Here is a 25,864-nt window from a genome sequence, read left to right as displayed (position 1 = left end):
TCTGTTACCAACAAAGCTGGCATACGATCATACCCTCTTTTACAAGACATCAAAAGGTAAAGTCACTCTGCTCATCATTTATGTTGATGACATAGTAATGACAGGAGATGACAAAAGAGACGATGGCCTGATTGAAGAAGTTGTTAGCACAAGAATTTGAAATCACAGATCTAAAAAAGTTGTACTATTTTTTGGGAATTTATGTTGCTAGATCAAGAGAATCTTTCTTTCTCAAAAGGAAGTATACTCAAGATCTCTTTAAAGAAACTGGGATGACAAGTTGAAAGCGAGCAGAATCAATTATTGAAAGCAATCACAAGTACAAACAAGGGTTGAGGGTAAATTTATTAGGAGAGGTATCAGAGGTTGGTTGGAAAACTCATGTATTTCTCTCACTAGACTAGATAAGTAGACATAGCCTACTGAGTCACCTTGGTAAGCCAGTTCATGCATGATCCCTGATATCCTCATATGCAAATTGTCTTTCTCATTTTGTAGTATCTGAAGTTTGCTCCAGAAATAAGGTCACCCCCAGATAGAAGTTTTTACAAACGCAGATTGGGCTGGATATTTAGATGACATAAGATCTACATCCATTATCGAACACTCGGAGGAGAGAAGTAAGACAGTGTAGTTACAAGATCAAGTGCAGAAGCAGAATATAGAGCTATGGCCTAGGTGTACGTGAGCTTCTTTGGCTACAAAAGTTACGGGAAGAATTGAGAGTCTGGGAAAAGGAAAACATTCCTGTGCTGCGACAACAAATCTGCAATCAACATAGCTCGGAATCATGTTCAACAAGACCGAATAACACATTGAAATTGATCAGCACTTCCTCAAAGAGGAAGTTACTAGTAGCACCTTGAGTCTGCTTGATGTACCTTCAGAGAAACAGCTAGTGAGTGTGTTTACGAAAGGCCTCAATAAAAGGACTTCTCATACTGTGGTTTGCAAGTTTGGCATGTAGAACATCTTTGCTCCAACTTGAGGGCAGTGTTGATTGTGTCAATAAACTAGCGTGATTTTAGTATACTTTAGTTTTTTTTCCTAGTTTAATTATAGGAATAGAATATTTTATTTTGTTGTAATTGATTGTCTTCCCTCAATTAGTCAGGAATCACTTGTATAAATTACCTTCTCCTTCCTTAATTAGTTAGGATTCACTTGTATAAATAACCCTTCTCCTAGAATCTAAGACATACTAAAATACAAAGAGAACTCTTCTTTTTTTTTTCAAATTCTACACTATGAACTGCAACTTTACCACTGAACAAAATACTAGACCCATGGTACCCAGGGCAAAGATATGAAAGAACTATGCAATTAGGACATACTTTACTACAGCAACCCGAAAAAGAACACCAGGAATATATATATATATATATCAACAGTCTCATCACTAGAAAAAGAATTTGTAAACAGCTTTCAATCAGACATGGAACAACTTGTTCTCTGAAAAAAAGATTGTCATCCAGCATTCCTAAGCTGCCAAATGCATGTTCAAGGTAAGCCTGACTCTAGGTAATTTAGCCACTTGTCTTTAGGATGTAATCTCGACAAGCCTTGTACCCTTTAGAATATCATATGTATCCAAGCATCTAATAGTACTCAGATCAAGAATGCACATACTATCATGACTCAACATAAAGGAGAGACGCCATGTCAATTGGTAAGTTTACCTTTCCAGCAATTCATGCTGAAGTTTCAAATAACATAGACAAAGCATATGTATTAAATCAAGAAAATACACACAGCATTACCCCTCATCCCCGAGCTAACATATTGAATAAAATTATACTATTGTAATAAATCCTCAAGATCAACAGAAATTCACCCCTATAGAGTAGAACATACTTGGCCTTGACGATGATGGTGAAGTCGAGCTCTCAACATCCTTAATATTGTCTCAGAAGCAAGTTGAAGGGGCATATCTGGTGACAATCTCTGCAAAGTGAAACCTCAACTCAGAATGAGTAACATTGACATCGTTAGTGACTTTGTGCAAAGTAACTTAAGCCAAATAGATGTTATTTGCCTTCTCATCATCTGATTCCCTTAAAACAGCATGAAAAAAAATCCAAAACAAATATAGCATTGTCTAGTTATCTAAAATGATTTAGTCAAGTAACCTGAACTCTTGGCAAATGAAACTATGAAGATCCAACCATTGACTCAACCCCCCCCCAAGTAATTTAGAAAATGTAACCTGAATATAATTAGACCTATCAAGTCATCAGACAATTCTTTTTTTGGGCCTTTGAAAATTTAAAATCACCATAAACAAAACTCAGACTACATCTTTCACTATAGAAAGGCAATTCTAAAAGTTGATATCCAAAAATGGTATCACTATGTTACAAGATGCATGATTAGATGTTAGGAACGAAGTAAGAGGACTACTTCTAATCTGTAATGCACTACGTGACTGAGTATGCACCAATAGCTAAAATTAGGACAAGAAAACTTAATTTCCCAATGAAAAAAGAATATACTCCAATCTTCAAGATTTAAAGAACAGGTTCCCTGTTTTGACAAGCGACAACCAAATATTTCATACACTGCTAATAACAAAGATCCAAAGTTTTCAAGAGTAAAAGATTGAACATCAAAATTTCTACTCTAAGGTACGATGAGATGTTTTTCCTTCTAATAAATTTCTAGGATGACTTTATTTCTCTTCTACCATATATTATTTTATAACTTTGGAGATAGGTTCTCATACTATAAATACAGTGCGAAAATCAATCAGATTTTTGATCTTCCAGCCCAATCAACCATGTTACTTACATGAAATGGTGGATAAACAAATACTCACTCCGTCCAAATTTATGTAGCCCCATTTGACTTGGCATAAATTTGGTAAATTATGGATCCCCTCAACCCTTTCCACTTAAATACCAGACTTTTGTTTGCTCTGTTGTTTGAACTTGTAATATGTATCTAACCAGCACATCACACGTAGTGTTGCCACTAAACCAAAGCCCTGGGGGTAGAACAAGGCTTTTGTCTCCTCATTGACCATTACACAAGTAATAGAGCAGAAGAAGGATAAGTTTTAGTACCTCCAAAACTTGCAAAGGGTCTAGCATTTCTCCATGATTGTGCAACAGGCGCACAGCAGCTTTGAACATAGGCTCTTTACCATTCATTGGCTCCAAATACATTTCAAGCAGCCTAAGAAGAGACAAGATAAGGGAAAGGCTAAGAGAACTTCTACTAAACCAATAATCTAAAGAAACAAATGAGAGAACACTGTACTAACTGCATGTAAGCATCTGGCCTACCGATCTCAGCACAATATTGTTCTGCAGCTTCACAGTCTTCCAACTTCCTGCCAGATGAACACAACTTTTAAATTACAATCCCACAGATAGTCATCTTATTCAGAGTAATTGCAGATTCAATTATGAAATACATATTTAGCAACAATGTGGGTGCTAAGATTTCAAATATTTTCGCCTGTTTAAGTGAGGGACTTCACATGTAAAGCAGCAGAAGAGTATGCCAACCATGCATTGCCCACATTTGGAAAACAGAACATCTTTTAAGTTGTTCATTTGTTATGATAAAGCTTGTTGTGATGTACCCAAGTAATAACCAAACATTTATGAACTTACAAGGCAAGAATTTGAAGCACCAATGTTTCTTGACCGAGCTTCCTGTAAAGAATAGCCTGTAATGAAACCATCAATAACACAAGGACTGCAAATCACAAGGAGAATAAGACAGTTCAAGCTGTTATCCAGCAGATATGCATAGGCCATTATTTCTATGAAGGGCCTAAATTATTTACTGACCTTCTCGAGCCATAACTCGGATCCTTCAACCAAGTCAAGAACCTCCTCTGGATCATACAAGTCAGACGACTGTAAAAAAAATTGCAATCTCTCTCTGACATGAGTATCAAATATTGAGTTGTTCCAACGGTCTGAGATATTTATCTCCTTTTGGTTTACAACTTCAGGATTTTGCGTAACATGCTCCTTTTCATTAGCATCAAGTGCTGATTTAGAAAGCAAGAGGGCATAAGTTGTATGAAACCGTGTGTCACCGGAGTCTTGATCTTCAATTAACCACTGGAGATATCTGTATGGTAAAGCTTCAGTTTATAATTCAAATAAACATATAGGAAGTGCTTCATTAATATAGAGATACATCTTTATAAGATAATATTACCCAAACCAATTAGGCACCCAAGGACACCAATGTTATGGAAAAATAATTATATCGAACAAATTAAGATAAAAGGAAAGAAATTTGGCATGCTACATGCTACTTGCTTTATTCAGCTCCCATCAGGCTAAGAGTGACGGAATGCAATTTTAGGATATACTACCAGCTAGTTTGTGTTGGTACTTGCAAATTTTCAGATCATCTTATGTGACATCATAGATAATTGATGAAAGGAATGATTTTGAAGAAATAGGCTTGTACTAAAACGATCTAGAAGTTTATGAAGCAACTTGACGAAGAAGCCAACAGATGATCAAGACATATTCATTAAAGGACATACTAGGTCAAACAATAAAACCATAAATTTAGTGCATTTATGTGTCACCTTATGATTTACTCAAAGGCCGTATTTTACTCGACAACTGCCTAAGTCACACTACAGAGAACCTTCTAAGAAAATTTCCAAGTTTTAGTAAGTTCAATTTCAAAATAAAATAAAGTACTTTTTCTTTTTTTCAAAAAGAAAAAGTATTTTACCTTAAAACCTTTTTTCCAGTACTAGAATAGTTTTATGGCCTTGGTGCTTCAATGTAAATTGTAAGACCATTAATCTACTAAAAGATTCGGCTTTTTAATGGATTTGCCAAGTAAGATAAAGCTAGTAAGTTATAAGTCTAAAAGAAAGTACACTTGGTCACAGTTTGAAAACAGAGTCCAGACTAGAACGAAGATAATGTCAAGCACTGACTAGACTCTTAAGGTGGCAAATCCAACTTTTAATCTTCTGCAGCTCCTTCCAGATTAATTTTCATCCTTTCCTTCATTGCAACCGCAAACACAAACCATCATCACCAAATTCTCAATCAGACTGTTTAGGTCTACAATATGCATTTGATATCAGAACAAGGGGGCAGCAGGGAAGGACCAAAACAAGCTGCTTATCATTCGCAATGTGATACAGCGCTCAGTAGTTCAAAAAGACTTGTTAAGAGGAGGAAAAAAAGAACGAGCTACACTTTTCTTTATGGAAGTAAGCAATCTCCAAAACGGAGGCAAAAAACTTGGACCAGAGTACAATCAAAAGTTGCATACAGATGTTACACTAGCCACCAATCTTCACTTCAGGAGACAGATAGCAATAGGTTTTAAAAAAGTGGAAGGCAAGTAAAATCACAAAACCACTGACCTTAAAAGAATGTCGACTTTTCTGGGATCAATCGCTGCAATTACTTCATCTGTGATTGAAGGCTTGCATTAAAAGAATGCCACTTTATGGAGACACTACATTTTATAAACAAGCAAAAGAAAAAATGTGCATGCTAAACATAGTCATTAAAAGTAAATAAGCTGATAGTTTATGTGAAGAAAATAATTTGATATCTAAAAAAGGTGGTGTCTAAATTGATCAACAAACATCAAATGGCTTTTGTTAAGGGGAGTCAAATCATGGATGCAACACTCATTGCTAGTGAATGCACCGACTCAAGAATGAAAGGAGGAGCCCCTGGTCTAATGTGCAAATTGGATATTCAGAAAGCCTATGACCATGTGAATTGGTCTTTCCCTCTGAATACTCTCAAACAAATGGGATTTGGTAGCAAATGGATGAAGTGGATTGAGGTATGTATAAAAACAGTCAAGTTTTCTGTCCTTGTGAATGGGGAACCTGTGGGCATTTTCGAATCAGAAAGAGGGTTGGACAGGGTGATCCTCTCTCCCCTTTCTTAATCATTTTGGCAATGGAAGGCTTTGATAGTATGATGAGGATTGCAACACAAAACAGATGGATTAGAGGCTTTCAGGTAGGAGATAGAGTGGGGGAAGAAAAAGAAGTGTGTCATATGCTCTATGCGGATGACACTATCATTTTTTCTGAACCTACAGCATAACAGATTAGCTACATCAAGAGTGATTTTGGTTTTGTTTGAAGCAGTTTCAGGGTTGAAAGTAAACTGGGGAAGAAGTAGTCTCTCTCCTGTAAATGAGGTCCTCAGATCCAGCAACTTGCAAGTATATTGGGATGCAGAGTGGAGCATTTGCCTTCCATAGATTTGGGCATGCCCCTGGGTAGCAAACACAAAACAATGAAGATATGGAATGGTATTCTGGAGAAACTGAAAACAAACTTGCTAGATGGAAGGCACAATATCTATCCCTAGGGGGTAGATAGATCCTCATAAACTCTTTTCTGGACTCTTTGCCAACCTATGTGATATCCTTGTTCCCAATCCCAGCAAAGGTGGTGAAAAAACTAGACAAGCTTGAAGGAACTTCCTACGGAAAAGTAATGAGGGAAAAGGTTATAACTTAGTCAACTGGAAGAATGTACTTCTTAGCAAAAGACAGAGGGGGTTTAGGGGTCAGAAATTTGAGGCTGCAAAATGAAAGCCTTTTGATGAAATGGTTGTGGAGATACACTGAGGAAGATGCAGCTCCTTGGAAGGAGGTTATAGTCGCAAAATATGGAGAACTAAACCCCTGGTGTACAAAAATCACCTCTGAACCATATGGGGTGGGAGTATGGAGGACAATCAGGAACCTATGGTCACAAATGGAAGGAAATATGTATATCAAGGTGGGTAATGAAAACAAAACTAAATTTTGGAAAGATGGCTGGATAGACCAAACCTCTCTTAGAGAACTTTTTCCAGATTTGTTTCTAATCTGTGAGAACCTTGATGCTAAAGTGAGTGACTGTTGGACAGAACAGGGTTGGGATGTATCTTTAAGAAGACTATTTATATGAATGACAGGTGGAGAGAGTGGCAATGCTACTGGGAAAACAAGTTGGAATGATTATAACCACAACAGAAACAGGGGGCCCAAAATATAATTGGAATTACTTTTGGAAGAGTGGCATTCCTACAAAACTGAAGTGTTTCACCTGGTTAGTGATAAAGAGAGCATGTTTAACACAAGAAAGTTCTACAAAAGAAACGCAGGCAACAGGTCCCTAGGTGTTCCTTGTGAAACTTGACAGAAACAAATAACCATCTCTTCCTGCATTGTATGTTTACTGCTCAAATTTGGAACCTGTTTCTCAACATCACGAGCATAAACTTGACAATGCCAGAACATACATCAGATCTGTTGAGCTGCTGGATTAGGAGGGGAGGCAGTAAGAGTCAAAAGAGATGGTGGAAGCTGATACCATCATGTGTATAGTGGCCAGTCTGGAAAGAAAGAAATGGAAGATGCTTTGAAGATAGATCCAATTCCATCCACAAAGTTAAATGGAATTGATGGCGTCACAACTCCAAACCACACTCTAAAACCTAGATGTCTACTTAATTTGTTTAGTTGGAATAGTCTTAGCATTGTAAATAGCTCTAACCAGTTTTACGGGTTTTGTTAGCTCCCTGAACGTAGTATAGTTGTTCTATATGTACTGGAGCTGACATATATCTCTCCTTGTAACTTTTGTATTTTTCTGCATCGTCTTGATGTCTACGGTCTACCAATGAAATCTTTTACAAAAAGCATGTCATCGACATTTGTGTAGCTCTAAATCATCTCATTAAGGGTAAAATAGGAAATTTAAAGTTAAATTATATCTGATTCTAGAAAGATTATTCTTTTTGGACAAACTAAAAGTAAAGTGCGTCACATAAAATGGAACAAAGCTAGTTATCTACTTTTTTCTGTGATGAAAAATTTCCCGAGGATCAATGATGCAAAGTTAAAAACTCGATGGATAATGGTCCGCCTCCTATCCTTCACTTAAATACAAGGCTTTTGGAAGTGCAAGTTGTTAGGTTCTCTTATATTCTCTTTTACTCGGATGGATGCCCCAACCTGATTTGATATATTTGAAACTAAAAGATGCGACACAATTTAGCATCGGTGACTTAACTCCACCTCTTCGATTTTAAGCAATTTTAAAATAGCTGCTCCCATTCCGACAAGATCAAGAAATCTTTTATCTAGCTTAGAGCCAAGCTTGTGTAGCTGGTCTTTTGTAAGACTATACTAGAGATGAATAACTACATTCAATCCTTTTAGATATAACTTGGCTGGGAACTGAAGATTTGATGGGAAGGCCACGAAGTGTCTTATTATTCATTCCACAGTTCGATTTATTAAGCAATTTTGTATGCTAGAAAGACTCAAAGTTAGAATTCAGAAAGTAAGCATTTACTTATAGTGAATTAAATATCGTTCAAACTTTCCCCACGTCTCTGGTTCAGCACGTGGTGTGAAGTGCTGGTTTTGGTGCATGGCACAAGTTAGATCCCACTGACTGAAGTCCGTCTAGTATTAAGTGAGCAGGATAGAGAGGCAAGCCCATACTCCTTCCAAGCTCCAACCCTGAGAGAACAATTGGGATTGGGCCAGCTAAACCCCAAGGAATTTCTTGGTATCTCACACAAACATAATATTCTCGAAAAACTTAAACTTTTCAAATTAAGCAAATCCATCAAAAAGTTCTAATTCACATGGTCAAAAACACGTCACCACTTGCACCAAGCCACGTGCATGAGCTACTGTTTTCTTACAGGGATACACAACAATTTGGCACAATCCATACAAGGGTAACTTGCATTTGTTTGTGCTTAATTTCTTTGGCAAGATTTGCAACTTTGGTTGTTGATTCATTTTTTCGCATTTTAATATTGAACATGGTATAATTAAACTCCAATCCTGCATTTTGATGTCAGGCTCTGATCTCCTTTAACATAACTGAAACAGAACAGACATGTCAAAAGAAAGCGATGACGAAGTATAACCACATAGCAGGTCAAAGCCCAAATTTGCAAGAAAGTCTTCTGCCACATTGGTGCACTGATACAACGTAAATACATGTAGGCAGATGTATATTTGACAACCAAGAAATCCCGAGGACATGTAGCGGACGGTTTGAAACTCTGTTTAAGAGGTGGCCCCTATCATTTTCCGCTTAAATATCAGGCTTCTGTCTAAGGCAGGGCTCAAACTGTGGCATGCAACTATGTGTTGTACATGATTTCTTGAGAACAAGAAGAGGCATAAGAAATAAGAATTGTAAAGAAGAGGCTCGATGCACAAGCATAACTGTAACGGTTAGTAGACTGCATATTTAGTCAGAACACTTTAATGACCTTGTCAAGTTGGAGTCAGATAGATATGTTTTTCAAAAATAATGGTAAAGGTAGAAAAGACTAAAATATTTCACATAGATATCGCATATAACATCAGATGATGTATTCATCTCAAGTTGAATAATCTTAGGCTATAAACAGCACCCAAACTTTTTAATGATGCAAAGATAATCAAACAACACAATTTCTGACAGTAGTCAACCTCAAATTGCATTACAGTTTGAGGGGAGGGGGATACTTAGATGGCTATTTGACAACTGTTGAACCATTGAAAGGAAAAATCCTTACAAGAGTTACATGAGTTTAACGTACACCCAGTACTTTCTAAGAGCCATTTTTGCAGATGGATATGCCATTTGAACATCACTAAATACCATGTAAGACGTACCTGGTGGGAGTAGATCTGTTCTTTTCTCCGATACAAGTACTTGTACAGCTAACAGCTGGTTGATGTCTGCAATCTAAAATGGAAACTAATAAACTTAATTAGCAGGCTGAAGGCAGAAAGCACCCTGAAAAAACAAAAAAGAATTATCATACCCATCCTAGATGTTGCAGTACTAACTCCTGATCAGATGATGACTCAAGAATTTTTGAAGCCTCCATTACAGCAGTCTCTTGATCAGAGGAAATACTATTTATGGTATCTTGTAAATGGTTTGCACCATGTGAATCATTCAAGTAGCTGGATGAATAATTTCGAGCCAGCACACGCCAGATTGAAAGAGACTTTGAGCTCATCCCTTTACTGGCGTACAGAAAAGCAAGTGCCCGCAAATGCCCAGATTCACTCAGCAATGATTCCAACTCCTCCTGCACTGTCCATTTAAGTTTTATGGCTATCCTTCAAAGAAGATGCCAGATCCCAACTTTATGATTAAACTATTTATAGCAGCTAGAGCAATTACAACACCTAAAGATCTGCATACAAACATTTATTTACCTTATCCAAGAGAAACTTTTCAATAAGTATGCTGGCATCATAGCATTCCTGAAGTTTGCGAAACAAATAAGTGTTTGAAATGCACCCGAGGGTGACACCTAGCGATCTTAAAACCATGAGAAATCAGGGTTCAAATCCCAGCAGCAGAAAAAGCACTAGCTGATTTCTTCAAGGGAGATACGAGATCTCAACTTTAAGATTTTACTGTTTACTAGCAGACTACTACAACACCTAAAGGACATACACACACATTCCTACATCAAGGAGAAACAGCCATTTTGTGTAAATTGGATGTTGAGAAGGACTATGATCATGTGAATTGGAAGTTTCAGGATTTCATAATGTTGAAGATGGATTTTGTGCTAGATGGAGGAAGTCAGTTAAACATTGAATGTCTACAGCTAGGTACTCATTATTGGTGAATGGCAACCATGTGGATGTTTCAGCAGTTAGAGAGCCCTGAGGCAGGGGACCTATTATCCCCCATGTTGTTCATCTTAGTTATGGAGGAATGGGATAGAATGATGGGTAGAGCTGTGATGGGTAGATAGTTGCAGGGTTACACTGCAGGAGTTGGGGGCATAGTACCGACTGAGTTTCGCATCTATTGTTGGCGGAAAACACTCTGGTACTAAGTCATGAGGATAAAACTCGGTTAGAATACTTGAGACATGTCTTAACAGGCTTTTAGGTGGTGTCAGGCCTCAAGATCAATCTCAAAAGTGAGAAATTATACTGGTTGGTAAGGGGGGATATTCCATTGCTAGCACGAGTTCTCCACTGCAAGGATGGAGCTTTCCCACTACCTATATTGGCTTGGCACTTGGTGATTCAAACAAGGATCAAGCAGTATGAAAACTCAGTAACTCAGAGGATAGAAACGAGGCTCACAAGATGGCAGGAGAAATATTTTATGGAAAAGGGGAAAGGAAGCTCTTACTAAGAGCACATTATCAAGCATCCCAATATATTTCAATTTCATGTCTTTGTTTCATGCTCTAGCTAGCATAGTGTCACAGGGAAGTTGGAACGAGTCCAAAGAAGTTTTCTCAAGACTTGACAGTGAGACAAAGAAGCTTTACTTGGTCTGATGGGAGACTGTCATAACTCCTAAATGTTGGGCGGTTTCGCAGTCAAAGACCTAGGGGTTTACAAATTAGGATGTATTAGGTAAATGGTTGTGGAGATTTGGAAATGAGGAACATACTTTTTGGAGAGAGGTTATGTGCTCGTACACTCCAAAAATGTTGTTGTACCCGTATCGGATCCTCCAAAAGTATATGCACTACTTTTGGAAGATCCGACACGTATATGGAGGCATTTGGAAGAGTCCAAGCAACATAGAAGATAGGTAATAGGGAAAAATACAGGGTCTTGGAATAGGGGTGGCGGACAAAAACTGTTACTATGCCTTATGGATGTGGTTGGTGGAGGAACATGTTCAAGAGTTGGAAGAGTTCATTTGCAATATTTCGAGTGAAGAGAGTGAGCTTTTAGGGATATAGGTGGCGTGGGGATAATATTTCGAGAACTACATACCCATATATTTATAGAATTTTATATCAAAAGATGACAGTCCAACGAGTCGGGAGCCTATGAGGTGGAGAAGGTTTTTTGAATTTGAAGTTTAGGAGAAATCTTCAAGGTTGAGAGGTAGGAGAGTTCCCAGGACTAGTCGCTTTGCTTCACAAACAATGTTGAACACATGATAGCGAAAGGTGAGAAATAGGGGTGGGGAACAATGGGTCTTTTATGTAAAGTCTTATTATGAGATGTTTTTAAAGAGGGAAAATGTTGCTTTCCCATATCAATCAATTCGGATGCCTAAGATACCACGTAAGGTATATTCTTTCACTTGGTTAGCAACTATGAAGCGGAAAAAGGTTACTTATGTTGATTGGTGCTTTATGTGCAAGGATTAGGGTAAAGATGCCAATTATCCTATTCTACATTGCCAAGTACCATCGAGGCTATAGTGGGAATCTTGAGATGGTTTAGAGAAGAGTGGGTAATCCTAGGCCATTCGAAATTTCAACGGGAAGTGTGATAGATGGGGAGAAGACACAGGGTGTGGAATGTTGCTCCACTTGCACTTATGTGAATCGTATGGAGATAATAAAATATAAAAGCTTGTGAGGGTGTTGAGATAATTTTGTACAATTGAGGAGTAGCCTATTATCCTAACAACTTTTTCCCGTCACCCATGAAGTTTTGTAATGTTTGGTGATAGGGTGCATTTAGTACAAAACCATATCTTTTGGTTTCTCTTTTTGTTTTTTTGATCACTCCTTGATATGAGTGTTTTGGCCCAATTGTTGAGAAAATTATGTTACCTTATCAATATATCTACATATCTACATCAACTTATACTAAGGCCAATAACTTTACCTTAAACAAAAAAGAGACCTGCTACCACTAGAGTCATTCCTATAGTTTGCGTAACAAATAAGTGTTTGATGGGCGACCTAGGGTAAGGCTACAATCAGTTAAGTGTGTTAAAACTTAAAACCATGAGAAATTAAGGTCCAAAGCAGAGAGAAAAAAGTTGTAGGTAATTTCTTCTTATTTGCCCAAGTGTTAAAGCCTTGCTGGGCAAAGTTACCCAATACATGTGTTGGTGGGAGATTGCATGCAATATTATCAAAGCGAAAAAACGCAAGAAAGATCTAAGATCTATTGGGGCTATAAAGCAAAGTGCAAATAAAGTGTGGGTTTTGATGAAAAAAGGTGCAATGGAGAAAAAATACAGATATACATGTTTAGTCCAAAACTAATAATTATAAGCATGAATAACAAATAAATGGACATAGAAATTAAATTTCTTCACGATTAAATGGAATATCAATTGTATAGTGCCTTCTCTACCGAAAACGCTCATTTGCAAGGAAAATGTTTGTGTTAGAGCTTTGATGATGACACCATAGCACACATCATTAAGCTAGGCAAAATGCTCAACATGTTCTGAGCCTTACTTCAAAGTGTAAACGTGCCTTGATAACACTGATAGTATGTGTCGGTGGAATAGTCGAAATGTGTGAAAGCTGACCCAGAGGATTAATAAAAGTACTTGATATCACATACATCAGCAAATCATCACATGAACTACATTTTGGTCCCCGCACAACAAAAAAAAAGAACCAAGAAATCATATATTAGACAAGATAGAGCAAGGTTGTATAGACATACCACTACGCAACTGTTGTCTGATGAGGCAAGTCTTTCCATGTCATCAACACGATTTAGAGCTCTGTAAAGGTACATCAAAAGAGTGTCAACTCCTTCGCATACCAAAGGAGCTAAATCTTTATGTCGTGATGCTTCTAAAAACCTGTCATAAGAGAGGGGAGGGATTAAGGACCAGAGAAGGCAAAGGCAAAGGCAAGTAAAACCAAATTGCACATAAAACATTAGATAAACAAGTGTAACAATCTAACTTTATAGGTGTGTCCCACAAACTAAACCAACTTCAAAAATAAACTAAACCAAAATATGTTATAGAAATGTAATTAACCAAAGGGCAGAGACATATATTAGCTTCAGTTTTTTCATCGTACATTTCTTTTTTTCTTTTTTTTTTATGACAAGGGAAACCCGCACCCAAAGCACAGGGTAAAACCCCCGCTCCTATGCAATAGCTCGCAAACCGCATAGGAGAGGTAACCCGCACTAGGCAAGCCCAGTGCGACAAGCTCGACCCAGAAGGCAAACCCCTTGCTTTCGCTGGCAAGGGGTTTCGAACTTGAGACCTCCAACATGGAAGTCCATAGCCCAAACCACTGGGCCACCCCGAAGAGTTTTTCATCCTACATTTCTGTTAGCACCAGCGTATTAAAAGGCAATTTTGGGACTCACCCCGGGCGAGACACTGCAAAAAGCCCCGATACTCATGTGTGGGCTTAGTTCTGTGAGGTTTACACCCTAAGCCCCCGACTGTACGCCTTAAACACAACTAACACCCAATGCTCAGGGCTTGCCTGACAAATTTTACACAAATTATGTGTCAAATTCTTTAGTTAACATTGTTGACCCTCATAATTTTGTAATAAATAAATGATATACTTGATAGTTTTTTCATCAATAGAAATAAGAAGATTGAGAGTAACTCAAACAAGTCATATAATATTGCATATTTACTATTTGAAAACACCGTGAGGGTGGATATTGATTAACATTTTCTTAAAAAAATACATAGCAAAATTTTACATCTTGTTTGCTCTTCTTGTTTTTGTCATATGTCTTAAAATTATCATATTTTATTATTTCACTATTTAAAAGTAATTTCATTTTTATTCATGATGGAGTGATGCTTTTATTATAATGCTAATAAAGTTTATTGTTTATTTTGTTTTAAGGAAGTGAATTTCATAGTATGATAGTACTATATTTAAGAAATTATGATTCTTTTATTATTTGAAAGTTAAGATGTTAAGAGTTGATTCGCGTCACACGATAACTTTTATATCATCACATTATTTATACTTGTAAAATCTTGTTAGTAGTTCTATTTTATGAGTTACTGTAATCATGGTTTTAATTGTTTTAAACTATAAATGTATTTTTATAATTTGGTGTTATTATATTATTTTTACTACATTAAAAATAAAAAAATAAAGATCCAAGGGGCTTACACCCCATGTCTCGGAGCTTACGCCACGCCCCGTGCAAAGTAAAACGCCACGCCTTTTAAAACACTGGTAAGCACCAAAGAGACGATGCCAAAAGCATTTTCTTAACATATTAGCATAACTGATCCCTTTGTGGTCATTTCCTTATGTTCTCAACTTATGAAAAGATAATGAAGATACAAGAGAGATACTTAACAAAATTCAACTCAAACTTACACTTGAAAATTAGACATTGCCTAAAGGAATTAACCCTGTAGTCCACAATTTCTCTAAGAAGGAAGAAAAAACATTTGAAGGGGTCACTTCATAGCTTTCTCTCTATCATATATCCTCAGCACTATTCATCTCAACCCCATAAACTTATTACCAAGTCCCTCTCAATTTATGGTCTTTGCTTAACGGCTTTAAAAGAAAAGTCTCTCAACCTATGATACATATACTCATTCTCGAGAAATGATATGTGGTTTTTTTCTTTACATAGGAAATGATGTGGTTTTTTATCTGAACAGAACCACTCCATAAATTAAAACAGAGCTAGATTTTTTCTAGTTATAAAGCTTACATGCGGTATCATAAAATCATTTTTTACCTTCCATTACGTTCTCACAATAGTTGCACTTCTCAAATCAACCGAGCTGAGGTAAGAATTTGATATATGTATGCTCAATTCTCAACAAGTTGCTCCCTAAATTACTCCCTGACCTATTTTATATGAAAGTTGAACAGTTTTTTTTCTTTGGATATGATGTTTTCAAATGTTCCAAAATATATTTGATAGTAATATTGTCCTTTATAGATCTTTTTATCTAAATATTATCTCATAAAAACTAAAGCAATGTCCATATTCACGAGAAAACTGAATGCTTTGACCCTTAAATCCCAACTCCTTCATTCTCTTTAGGACAAAGGAAGTATGAGCCTATAGATCAACAATAAATATACATTACCCATCGGATTGGAGTTCATCAAGGCAATTCAAGTCCTACAATATAGCTCTCAAAATCCACTGATATACTCCCTCCGATTCAATTTGATTGTCTGGTTTTTTGACATGGCACGGAGTATAAGAAAATAAAGAGAACTTTTGAATCTTGTGGTCTTAAACTAAAGATATGTAGAATGTACTAAAATGTCTTTTAATCTTATGGTCTTAAATATGTCATGCGGAAAGTTGGAACTAAAGAGTTACCAAAAAGGGGCAGGGGCGCTCTTTTTGAAACGGATCAAAAAAGAACGTACGACAAACAAATTGAAATAGAGAGAGTATGTAATTATGATGTCCCTCGATGAATTTACTGCTCTATGAATGTTAAGCATAGCGTTCTTAAGTCTTCTGAATATTGAGGACATTCATATCCACTTCTCCTCTTTGTCCTCTTATATCCACAATAGAACTGGGCTACAATTCTCATATAATTATTCTCAGGATTTATGTGCAAGCAAGTTGGATTGGTCACCCATTATTTAAAAAGAAAAAGAATTACTCACAGAAAGTCCTGAGAATAAATCAGTTTAAAAAAATCCTGAGAAAAAAATAAGACTCCTTGTCAATAAAAACCTGGTCATGTTTTTAATTGCAGACTCCAATAAATCAGCTCTGCTTGGTGGATTTTGAAGAAACTCATCATCAACTGCAGTTTCAACGCCTGCTTTCTTAAGGAAAATAGCTCTCTGAATACCAGTTAAGCCATCGTCCACAACTTTTTCAAGAAGTGATGGAGGAGGATGCAAGCCCCAATACCTATTCCTTGGAACCTGAGAAGACAATTCCAATGAGATAAAAGAAAAATTCAAATAAAAAGTTTTCCTAGAAAAGAAAGGAACACAAACTGAGAACCACACATCAAGTGAGAGACATCAAAGGCCAATGTATATGACTGCTAGAGGATCATATTTTTACTGAATAACTTTCAGAGTTCGTTTGGATGGAGAAATTTATATTTAATAAGGGGCCTCAATTTTTCAGATTTAACATGTCGACTGTCATATATAATGATTCAAAACTAATAGTTGAAATAACTAATTGTGGCCATTGAAAGCTCTGAAAAACTTCTATTGCAAAGTTAGACATAAGAGGGAAATTGTCACAGTCCCATTACGTTATGCATGCCCTGCTAGCAGAGAGAAGATATTGCTCAGAATTCAGATACTAAAGGAACAAGAAGGAGAGTGTTATGGGACTTTCATGAAGAAAGAAGAGCTTCACGGGTTTTTCAAATAATCTCTATCATGGATGAAATAATACAAGTCGATGGCATACTTATAGTAAGATCAGGTTTACTTGAATCCGGAGAAAGAGACGAAGGTCAGTCTTTTGCATGATTGGTAGCAAGGCAATTATTACAAAGGACAACAAGAAAGATAAAGAAGTGGCTATATCAGTTGGTGCTTCATGTGTAAGTGCGCCAGAGAGGATGTGATTCAGCTATTGCTACACTGTTCGGTGGCATATCAATTATGGTGCGCAATCTCGAGCATATTGGAATGATCAGGGATACCTGACTGTGTTAAAGCATGTCACTAGGACCAAACTCTCGGGAAAAGAGACAGAAACAGAATATGGAATCACTCGGCACTGATGAGGATCAAATGAAAAGAATGAACCCAAAGAGTAACAGGATTAGGAGGAACTGAAAAATGGAGCACTCATTAGATACCAATAAGTATAGAAAAATTAGGTGCTATCAGTAAAGAATTGTGTTTTTGTGTGAGATTTTCTACTTTTGAACACATCTCGGACAAGATTTCCACCTCCTATCAAATGACTTTACTTGTTTTATCAAAATAAAAATAAGAGTTGAACTAATCACTTAGTTGAGTTGTATTTCCGATCAAAGGTGCGAAGCATGCTTATAAATTTCATAATATAGTAAATCCTTTATAAGAGGAAGTAAATTCTGCAATGAGGACTTCCAATTTAGACCAAGTTGATAGGAATGCTAGCATACAACCCCAACATGACTAGCTCAGTACTCATTGTCACCCTTTACTTGGGACAGAAATTGAGAACTGCAGCAGGATATCAGCATTGCCCTAATTAACATATGCAGTAAGTTAGAAAATGATTCCATTGGTTGTCTTTGGACTTTGATAATTAAGGGAAAAGATCTATCAATTCATGGCAAGTGTTAAAAGTAGCTCACGAAAGAAGTGGCATAAGCAAGACAAAAAATGCAGAAATAGAGAAGGAAAAGAAAAAACTAGAAGAAGAAGAATAGGCTGCTCCGAGTTGGTCCTTTTCTGCGCAAAAAAGAAAGGGTAGACTGATACACATAATAGAACACATAGATATAGTATGATATGCCCGTTTGGATTGGCTTAAAAAAGTAGTTTTTAAGTCAAAAAATAAAAAGTCAAACTTAAATGACTTTTAAGTCAAAAAATAAAAAGTAGGGGGAGAGCTACTTTTGGTTTTTAACTTTTTTAAAGTCATTTTTAACTTATTTTAAGTTTTTTTTTTTGAGAAAGGTAACATTATTTTAAGTTATTTTTAACTTTGTCAAACACTTCCAAAAGCTGAAAATGACTTAACAGTAGGTTTGACCAACTTTTAAGTCAATCCAAACCGGCCCTAACTTGACTCATAAACTGATTCAAAGATCATGTTGTAGATTTATCAGCACATGTACCACCATAAAAGATGCAGATCCAAGCATTGAAACGTAAGTGTATGCACAGAACAACCATTGATACACCAGCACATACCAACAAGGACCAACGATTTGGGTCTCGCATGATAAATGGAAAAAGTTCTGAAGGCTCCATTGTTTCTGAAAGCAAGAAATGATTAACTGCTTCCTCAAAGCGTAGGTCAAATAGTAAGAGGAATCCCACTTGAGCATGGACAAAAGAGAGTGTCTCCCTTGTCATTTCACCTTCATTTTGAAGTTCTTCAACCAGTGATATTGCTTCCCTAAAGTTTTTCTTTCGCAATAGGTCTTTTATTTGTTCTTCCGAAGGCACCTTCCGATAACACATAACCTGCCATCAAAAACACAATAAGCAATAAATCTAAAAACTCTAATCAGGAGGTTTTACTATGTTCCTTTTAGTTCCCAAACAATCTCTGTGCTTGTAACTGAAGTGGTGGCAAATGGGGCTGTTGGGATGGGTTCGGGCAGGTTGAGTAAAAATGGTGATAACCCAACCCGCCCATATTAAAGAGGGTCAAAAACAGTTTGGGTTATAAACAGGTTTGACCTATTTTATATAGGGTTTATAAAAACTTTATTTGTCCAATATTATACATTACTAAATATGAAATTTAAGCAGTACTCTTGTTAATAGAGAAACTTTGATAATAAACTTATTTAAAAAGTTGCAAACATTTATATATATCCGATGAAGGTACATCAGTGTAATGTGATATTAACTATCCTTCAAGACTCAACAAAAATAGCAGGCAATTTCAAAATCATCAGTATAACAGGCTAACAAATGCACAAAGTGTGATTACTTCATTCTTCTATCACGTCACCATACACAAATAGCATGATTTGTGCAAAATAGCTTAAATTTTGCCTTAGGTTTCTTGCAATCACATAGATGACAATAGCTAAAGAATTGTTTGATCATAACGAGAATCTTCTATAATTTCGCACTTGATGGGTTATTTTTTGGTTCATCCGGTCATTAATAACTTGATTATTTCTAGATAATAGTACAACACTTGTAACCATTCACACTCCTCTTCATTCACCTTAGGACAGCTAGGGTAGTCAAAACATGGCCTCCAAGATTCAGTATCTGTATACAAATTTTCATAGTATCCTACCATGATTCTCTTTATTTCTTCAAATTGCACAATTTCTGCTCCTCCAAATTCCAATTAGTAACTTGTCAATGTTGTTGTGCCTTTTGTGAGTTTTTTTTAAAATTGTGTTGTGCTTCTTGTGAGTTGTTGTCATTGTTTGGAAAAATATAGTGTTTTTGTCTACTTCCTTTAACCAATACCAAAGTACTTGGGATTTCTGTCTTCAACTTGCCTCTTCATTCTTAGCAAGTTCCTCCAATTTCACCAGCACAGTTGCCCTGATCATCACTTCATCTTCATTAAGTTCTCTCTACTCCTACATTTGATTCAGTTCAGCTAACTCATTCAATAAGCTATTGTTTGGTAGAGTAGTTCCCCAAAATTGTTTCTGCTCCACTCCTTGAGCTTGATTTTGAACATCTCTAATTTCCAGCCTAGCCTAAAATCAGGGCAGCCTTGTATCTCAAACTCATCCTCCATTGTTTCAAGTGGTTGTTTGTGTATAGGAATTGCCTCGTGCACTGGAATTAGGTGTATGTTTAAATTTTCGGGTTCTACACAATTACGGTTGTCCATGACCTCCCTGCCTTGCCTTTTCCTTTCTCTGCATGGTGGTCTAAGAATCGGGAGGCCATCTCCTTCAAATTGATGAGACACTTCCCTATAGGAGTGTTTGTAATGTGTTGGTTTTTTTAAAAAAGATGGGGCAGCGAAAAAGGGTTGAAATGGTCCCTCTTTGGATTGAAATGGCTTCAACAGCTATCAATAATTTTATTCAGCATTGAGGGGTTTTAAATAGCCAACATAAAATAGATAATCAACATAATTTGAAATTTAAAACAACCTAAAATATCTCAACTGCTCAAGCAACCTAACTAAAATTCAAAATTCAAATTCATCTAAACTGAACAACTTATTCTGCTAAAAAATTTCAACACTGCTCCTTTGCTTTAGTTACTGCAATTTTAAAAACTGCCCCTCCTCAATTTTGTGCTCTAGAAGTTGATGCTGAATTTCACTTGGTTTTTTTTAACTTGCACATTTTTTTGGATACTGATCTCTCTTTTTCTTCTTTTGAATTTTTGCTTCAAAAACACCTTCGATGACATTGTCTTGTGTAGAAGTTTCTTTCGAAAGTGCTTTTATATGGACAAGTGTAGAATTTGCTTAGTGGCTTAGTGTTGTTGTAAGTATTTTTTTTTTCTTCCATCACAACAACACATGTGGCATAGGTTATAAAATATGATTGCATTTTCACTGATCAAATCTGATAAAAAAAATTGATTTTTGAGATAGGTAACATTTACTTCTATATATTCACAGGTAATACTACATCAAAGTATAGTCCCCCTCGAAAAAGTTTTACTCACATCATTCTTAAGATCTTCTAGTTACAGCCAATCAATAGCATTAAACACATCTTCAGTATCTCCTATCACTACTTGCTTACACCAAAAATAGTAAAGCCCTAGGAAGTTTGTCTTTATCTTCTGAATATTGTTCTGTTTTCCTTCAAATGATCTTTGATTCCTTTCCTTCCTAATTGTCCACGAAATGCAAGCTGGGACAATCCTCCATCTCTTCTCCTTTTCTCCTTCATTTCCATCCATGTTCCAGCATTGTAGAACTTCTATAATTCTCCCAGGCTTTGTCCACTTGATCTTCCTCTTAAATTATTTGACAGTGAAAATTTTTTGGGCATTCAAAGAGAGACTACTGCTTGACATTGATATTTGTTGAAATTAGTCCTATGCTTGGACAATAAGCACAGGTTGAAAATGATAGACCTGACGGGTTAAAATGGGTAGCCCTTACAGGTTAAAAGAGTAAAAGAGTAGTCTTACAGGTTAAAAATGATATGGTAGTTCTTTGTAAGAGCTCATAGACCCCTTAAGATCAATGAGACTCTTGATACCACTCTTGGTTTTTTTACCTTGCTTTGATTCCTAAATCTAATATATTGATCTAGGACTACCTCTATTTAAATCTAAAAAAAAACTCATCTTTTGGATAGAGTATAAAATAAAGTGGTAGGAGATGAAAGCATTGTTATCCAGTGGATTTTGCAAACATGTTCTTTTCTCGATGCCTATAAGCCTTCTTTGCAAGGATTCCAGTTTCAAAGGGAGTTCTTGAGGAGTTCTTGACCAGTTGGAAAAAATGCTAGCTAACTTTTGGGGAGGCGGTGATGAAGACAAAAGAAAGCTTCACTGGATATTTTTTGATACTATGTGCCTACCTATTTAGGAAGGGGCATTGGGTCATCCTACTACAAAAGATGGTCCTTCTTTGGATTGAAATGGCTTCAATAGCTTTCAATAATTTTATTAAGCATTGAGGAGCATTAAATAGCCAACATAAAATAGATAATCCGCATAATTTGAAATTTAAAACAACATAAAATATCTCAACTACTCAAACAACCTAACTAAAGTTCAAAATTCAAATTCACCTAAACTAAACAACTTATTCTACTAAAAACTATTGCAATAACTAAACGCAAATTTCAACATAATGGTTTAAAAGAGTTTGATTGGGTCTCACGTGAGTCACTTAAGTTGATCCATTTTCCTTTTTTTTTTTGATAACCGAGAAAGACCCGCCCTTTGGGCCAATCACAGCCTTCTAAACTCGGTGAATAATGGGCCCGCCCCTCTACCCTTCTCCACTTAAATATCGGGCTTCGCTTTGCATGGTGTGGGGCTTGAACCTGCGACCTAATCCATTTTCCTTTTAATGTTGGGTAAAAAAATAAGTTGGTTTGGGACCAAAATTACTTCTTGCACACACAAATCCAACGCCCATTCCATTATTACAATTTATTGACCCAATAATAAAACACTAACAATGTCCTCGTTGGAGCCTCGTGCACTTGGAAAAGGCTGATGCGATGGGAAACCATCCACTAGTTACAAAGCTCCAATAAGATATTAAGAGGGCTATCACAGACGGGTGCGGATTTATTTTGAAGAGGAAGAAGTATTAGCGGCCATAAATGCCAGTGTACTTGACAAGGCCCCTAGGCCTGATGGGTTTACTATGGCATTTTATCAGATATCTTGGGACTTTATCAAGTCGGACTTGTTAGCAGCCTTGCAACATTATCACCAACATTGTTGGTCGGTAAAATCTTGCAATGCTTCATTCATAGCACTCATCCCCAAGAAGAAAGGAGCAATAGAGTTGAGAGACTACATGCCAATTAGTTTAATTGACAGCACTTACAAGATTGTTGCAACAGAAAGATAAGAGAAAGTGATTGGGAACCTGGTCTCAAATCATCATAATGCATTATTCAAGGGAGGCAAATTACAGATGCTTCCCTCATAGCTAATGAGGTCCTAGACTGGCAGTAAAAAAAGGAAAATGCTGGTTTGTTATGCAAGTTAGACATTGAGAAGGCATTGGACCAGCTGAATTGGGCCTACCTCATTTCTATCCTCAGGTAAATGGGATTTAATGAAAGGCGGATCAAGTGGATAACATTCAACATATCTACAGTTAAGTACTCAATCCTCATCTACAGAAGCCTAGTAGGATTCTTCTCCCCTCAGACTCAGAGAGGATTAAGGCAAGGTGATCCTCTCTCTCCTTTCCTGTTCATAATAGCAATGGAGGGACTGAGCAAAATACTGGACAAAGCCAAACAAATGCAGTGGATAAATGGTTTTGATGTAGGGAGGGATAGAGCAGTCAACATCTCCCATTTGTTATACGTAGATGATACACTGATTTGTGGGGCTGAAAGAAGTCAGATCCTATTTATAAACCTAAAACTCTTTTGATTTTTGAAGCCATTTCAGGTCTCCACATTAACTTGTTGAAAAGTGTAATCAACCTTGTCAATGAAGTGCTTAATCTAGAGGAACTAATAGCCATCCTGGGGTGTAGCATTGGAGCAATTCCAATGACCTATTTAGGACTTCCTCTTGGAGCTAAGCTCAAAGCAGAAGGCTTCTGGAGTGGAGTCATAGAGAAATTTGAAAAGAGGCAGGCCTCTTGGCAAATGCAGTATTTATCTATGGGAGGTTGACTTACTCTAATCAGTAGTGTGCTAGATAGCAGTCCAACTTATAATATGTCTATTTTTTTTTAAACTGGTAATGTTGTATTCCTCAGCATTAAGGTATGCTGGAGACCTCCAAAAAGGTAGTAACAAGCTAGAACGAGAAACTAATTACAGTAATCCTAAAAGATCTACTAATTGTTCAGCATTTTCTATACAATGTTCTTTACACCAAAAGTAGAAAGTTGCTATGCAGCTCTCTTTGATTTTCTGAATGTTGTTGAATCTATCTTCAAAGTTTCTTCCATTACTCTCCCTCCAGATAGTCCACCAGATACAGTGTGGGATTATTCTCCACCACTTCTTCTGTGTCTTGCTTCCCCCTCTCCTAATCCAGCAACTTAACAAGTCTGCTGTGTGCTCTGGCATTGACCATTTTGTCTCTGTTAAACTGAGAAACATAGTCCAAAGCTGAGATGTGACTTTACAATGGAGGAACAGATGATTATTTGTCTCATAACATGCATCTGGACACAATTGGCAATCCCTTTTTCTGCAGGATCTCATGAGTGAGGCAAGCTTTCCTGATTACTAATCAAGCAAAGCACTTGACCTTAGTAGGAGCCATACTTTTCCATACATGCTTCCAAGGGCCTATTTTGTTTTCAGGCATCCAGGATACATCTTTCCTATAAATTCTACCTACAGAGAACTTGCCATCCTTATCATGTTTCCATCTAAAAGTGTCATCCTCTACAGTAGTGCCTTTGAAACCATCAATCATCTGCAATAGCTCCACAAACCAGCCTACTTCCCAGTCATTAAGATGCCCCCTGAAGAAGAAGTTCCATCCCTGTGGGGACCAGCTATCAGCCACTGTAACCTCAAGGTTAGTGCATATATTGGCCAGATCAGGGAAAACTTGCATTACAACTTCTTGTCCAATCCATAGGTCCTTCCAAAATAGTATTTTGTTCCCAGCACCCACCTCATAACATGAATTCTTTACTAGTCTAGGCCAAAGATTCCTTATAGATCTCCATACCGATGTTTCGTAGGTGGTTGATACTGCATTGGTACACCATTGCTCTGTCTGGCCATACTTATTCAGGATTACCTCCTTCCATAGAGCATGATCATTTCCATTTAATCTCCATAACCATTTCATGAGCAAGCAATCATTCTGCAGTTTCAGATTCCTGACTCCTAAACCACCAGCCTCCTTGTGTAATTGTGCAGTCTTCCATTCTACCAAATGATACCCCTTTCCCTCCTTGTTCCCAAACCAAAGAAAATTTCTTCTTAATCGGTCCAACTTCTTGACCACACTTATTGGAATAGGGAATAGGGACATCACATATGTGGGAAGCGAGTCCAGAACTGCATTTATCAAAGTGAGCCTGCCTCCAAGAGAAAAGTATTACGTCTTCCAGTTTGCCAACTTCTTTTCCGTCTTTTCCAAAATCCTATCCCAGATAATCAATTCTTTGTGTTTGTTGCCTAATGGCATGCCTAGATAGACTGTTGGTAATTTGTCTACCTTACACCCCAAGATACCAGCTAGTTCCTCCTTCTGCACCACTTCTTTAATAGGAAACCACTTCTTTAATAGGAAAGAGGTTACTTTTCCTCCAGTTAACGCTTAAACCAGATTTGGCTTCAAAAACAATTAGTATCATCCTGATATAGCAAATTTGTTCAGCTATAGCTTCACAAAATATCACAGTATCATCTGCATACAACAGATGACATACTTCCATATCTACTCCACCCCATTCCTAGCAAGGTATAGGAAAAACTTGACAGAACAAGAAGGGATATCCTTTGGGAAGGAAACAGCAATGTGCACAAATTTCACCTAGTCGAGTGGGACGAAGTCATATTACCTAAGAGGCTAGGGGGTTGGGCATAAACGATTTAGCCTTGCACAACAAGTGCCTCCGAATGAAGTGGCTATGGAGATACACACAAGAAGAGCAAAGCTTATGGAGGGAAATCATAATTGCCAAGCATGGAGCACTGAATCACAGGAGATCAAAGCTGCCAGATGAACCATATGGGGTGGGAGTATGGAAGTATATGTGCAAGCTATGGGAACAGTTCTCACAGTTTCACCATCTTGTAGTAGGAAATGGCCAGAGAATCAGTTTTTAGAAAGACAAATGGCTTGGAAATTCTCCTTTAATGTCCGACTTCCCCAACTTTTCTCAGATAGCTAGTGACCCTGACTCAATAGTCCAACAAAACAGGGAAGGAAATGTTTGGAACCTAATCATCAGAAGGAAC

At 37.0% G+C, this 25,864-nt stretch overlaps 1 protein-coding gene across 1 annotated transcript in view; it reads right to left on the bottom strand.

Annotated features, from left to right (window-relative positions):
- The window catches only part of LOC125829230 (vacuolar sorting protein 3), a 32,336-nt gene that overhangs the window by 4,367 nt on the left and 2,105 nt on the right, over positions 1 to 25,864 (bottom strand). Inside the window, 11 exon segments of the mRNA XM_049508477.1 lie at positions 1,855 to 1,944; positions 3,063 to 3,174; positions 3,263 to 3,331; positions 3,618 to 3,673; positions 3,798 to 4,086; positions 5,360 to 5,408; positions 9,640 to 9,712; positions 9,792 to 10,064; positions 13,381 to 13,522; positions 16,378 to 16,574; positions 18,525 to 18,800. Of these exon segments, the coding sequence (XP_049364434.1) occupies positions 1,855 to 1,944; positions 3,063 to 3,174; positions 3,263 to 3,331; positions 3,618 to 3,673; positions 3,798 to 4,086; positions 5,360 to 5,408; positions 9,640 to 9,712; positions 9,792 to 10,064; positions 13,381 to 13,522; positions 16,378 to 16,574; positions 18,525 to 18,800 (1,626 nt within the window).

Source organism: Solanum verrucosum, unplaced genomic scaffold (assembly GCF_900185275.1).
Source record: "Solanum verrucosum unplaced genomic scaffold, falcon-dt-bn FXZP01000028.1, whole genome shotgun sequence".
Classification (NCBI taxonomy): domain Eukaryota; kingdom Viridiplantae; phylum Streptophyta; class Magnoliopsida; order Solanales; family Solanaceae; genus Solanum; species Solanum verrucosum.
Note: the sequence above shows the minus strand (reverse complement) of the source record. Positions and strands in the feature narration are given on the sequence as shown.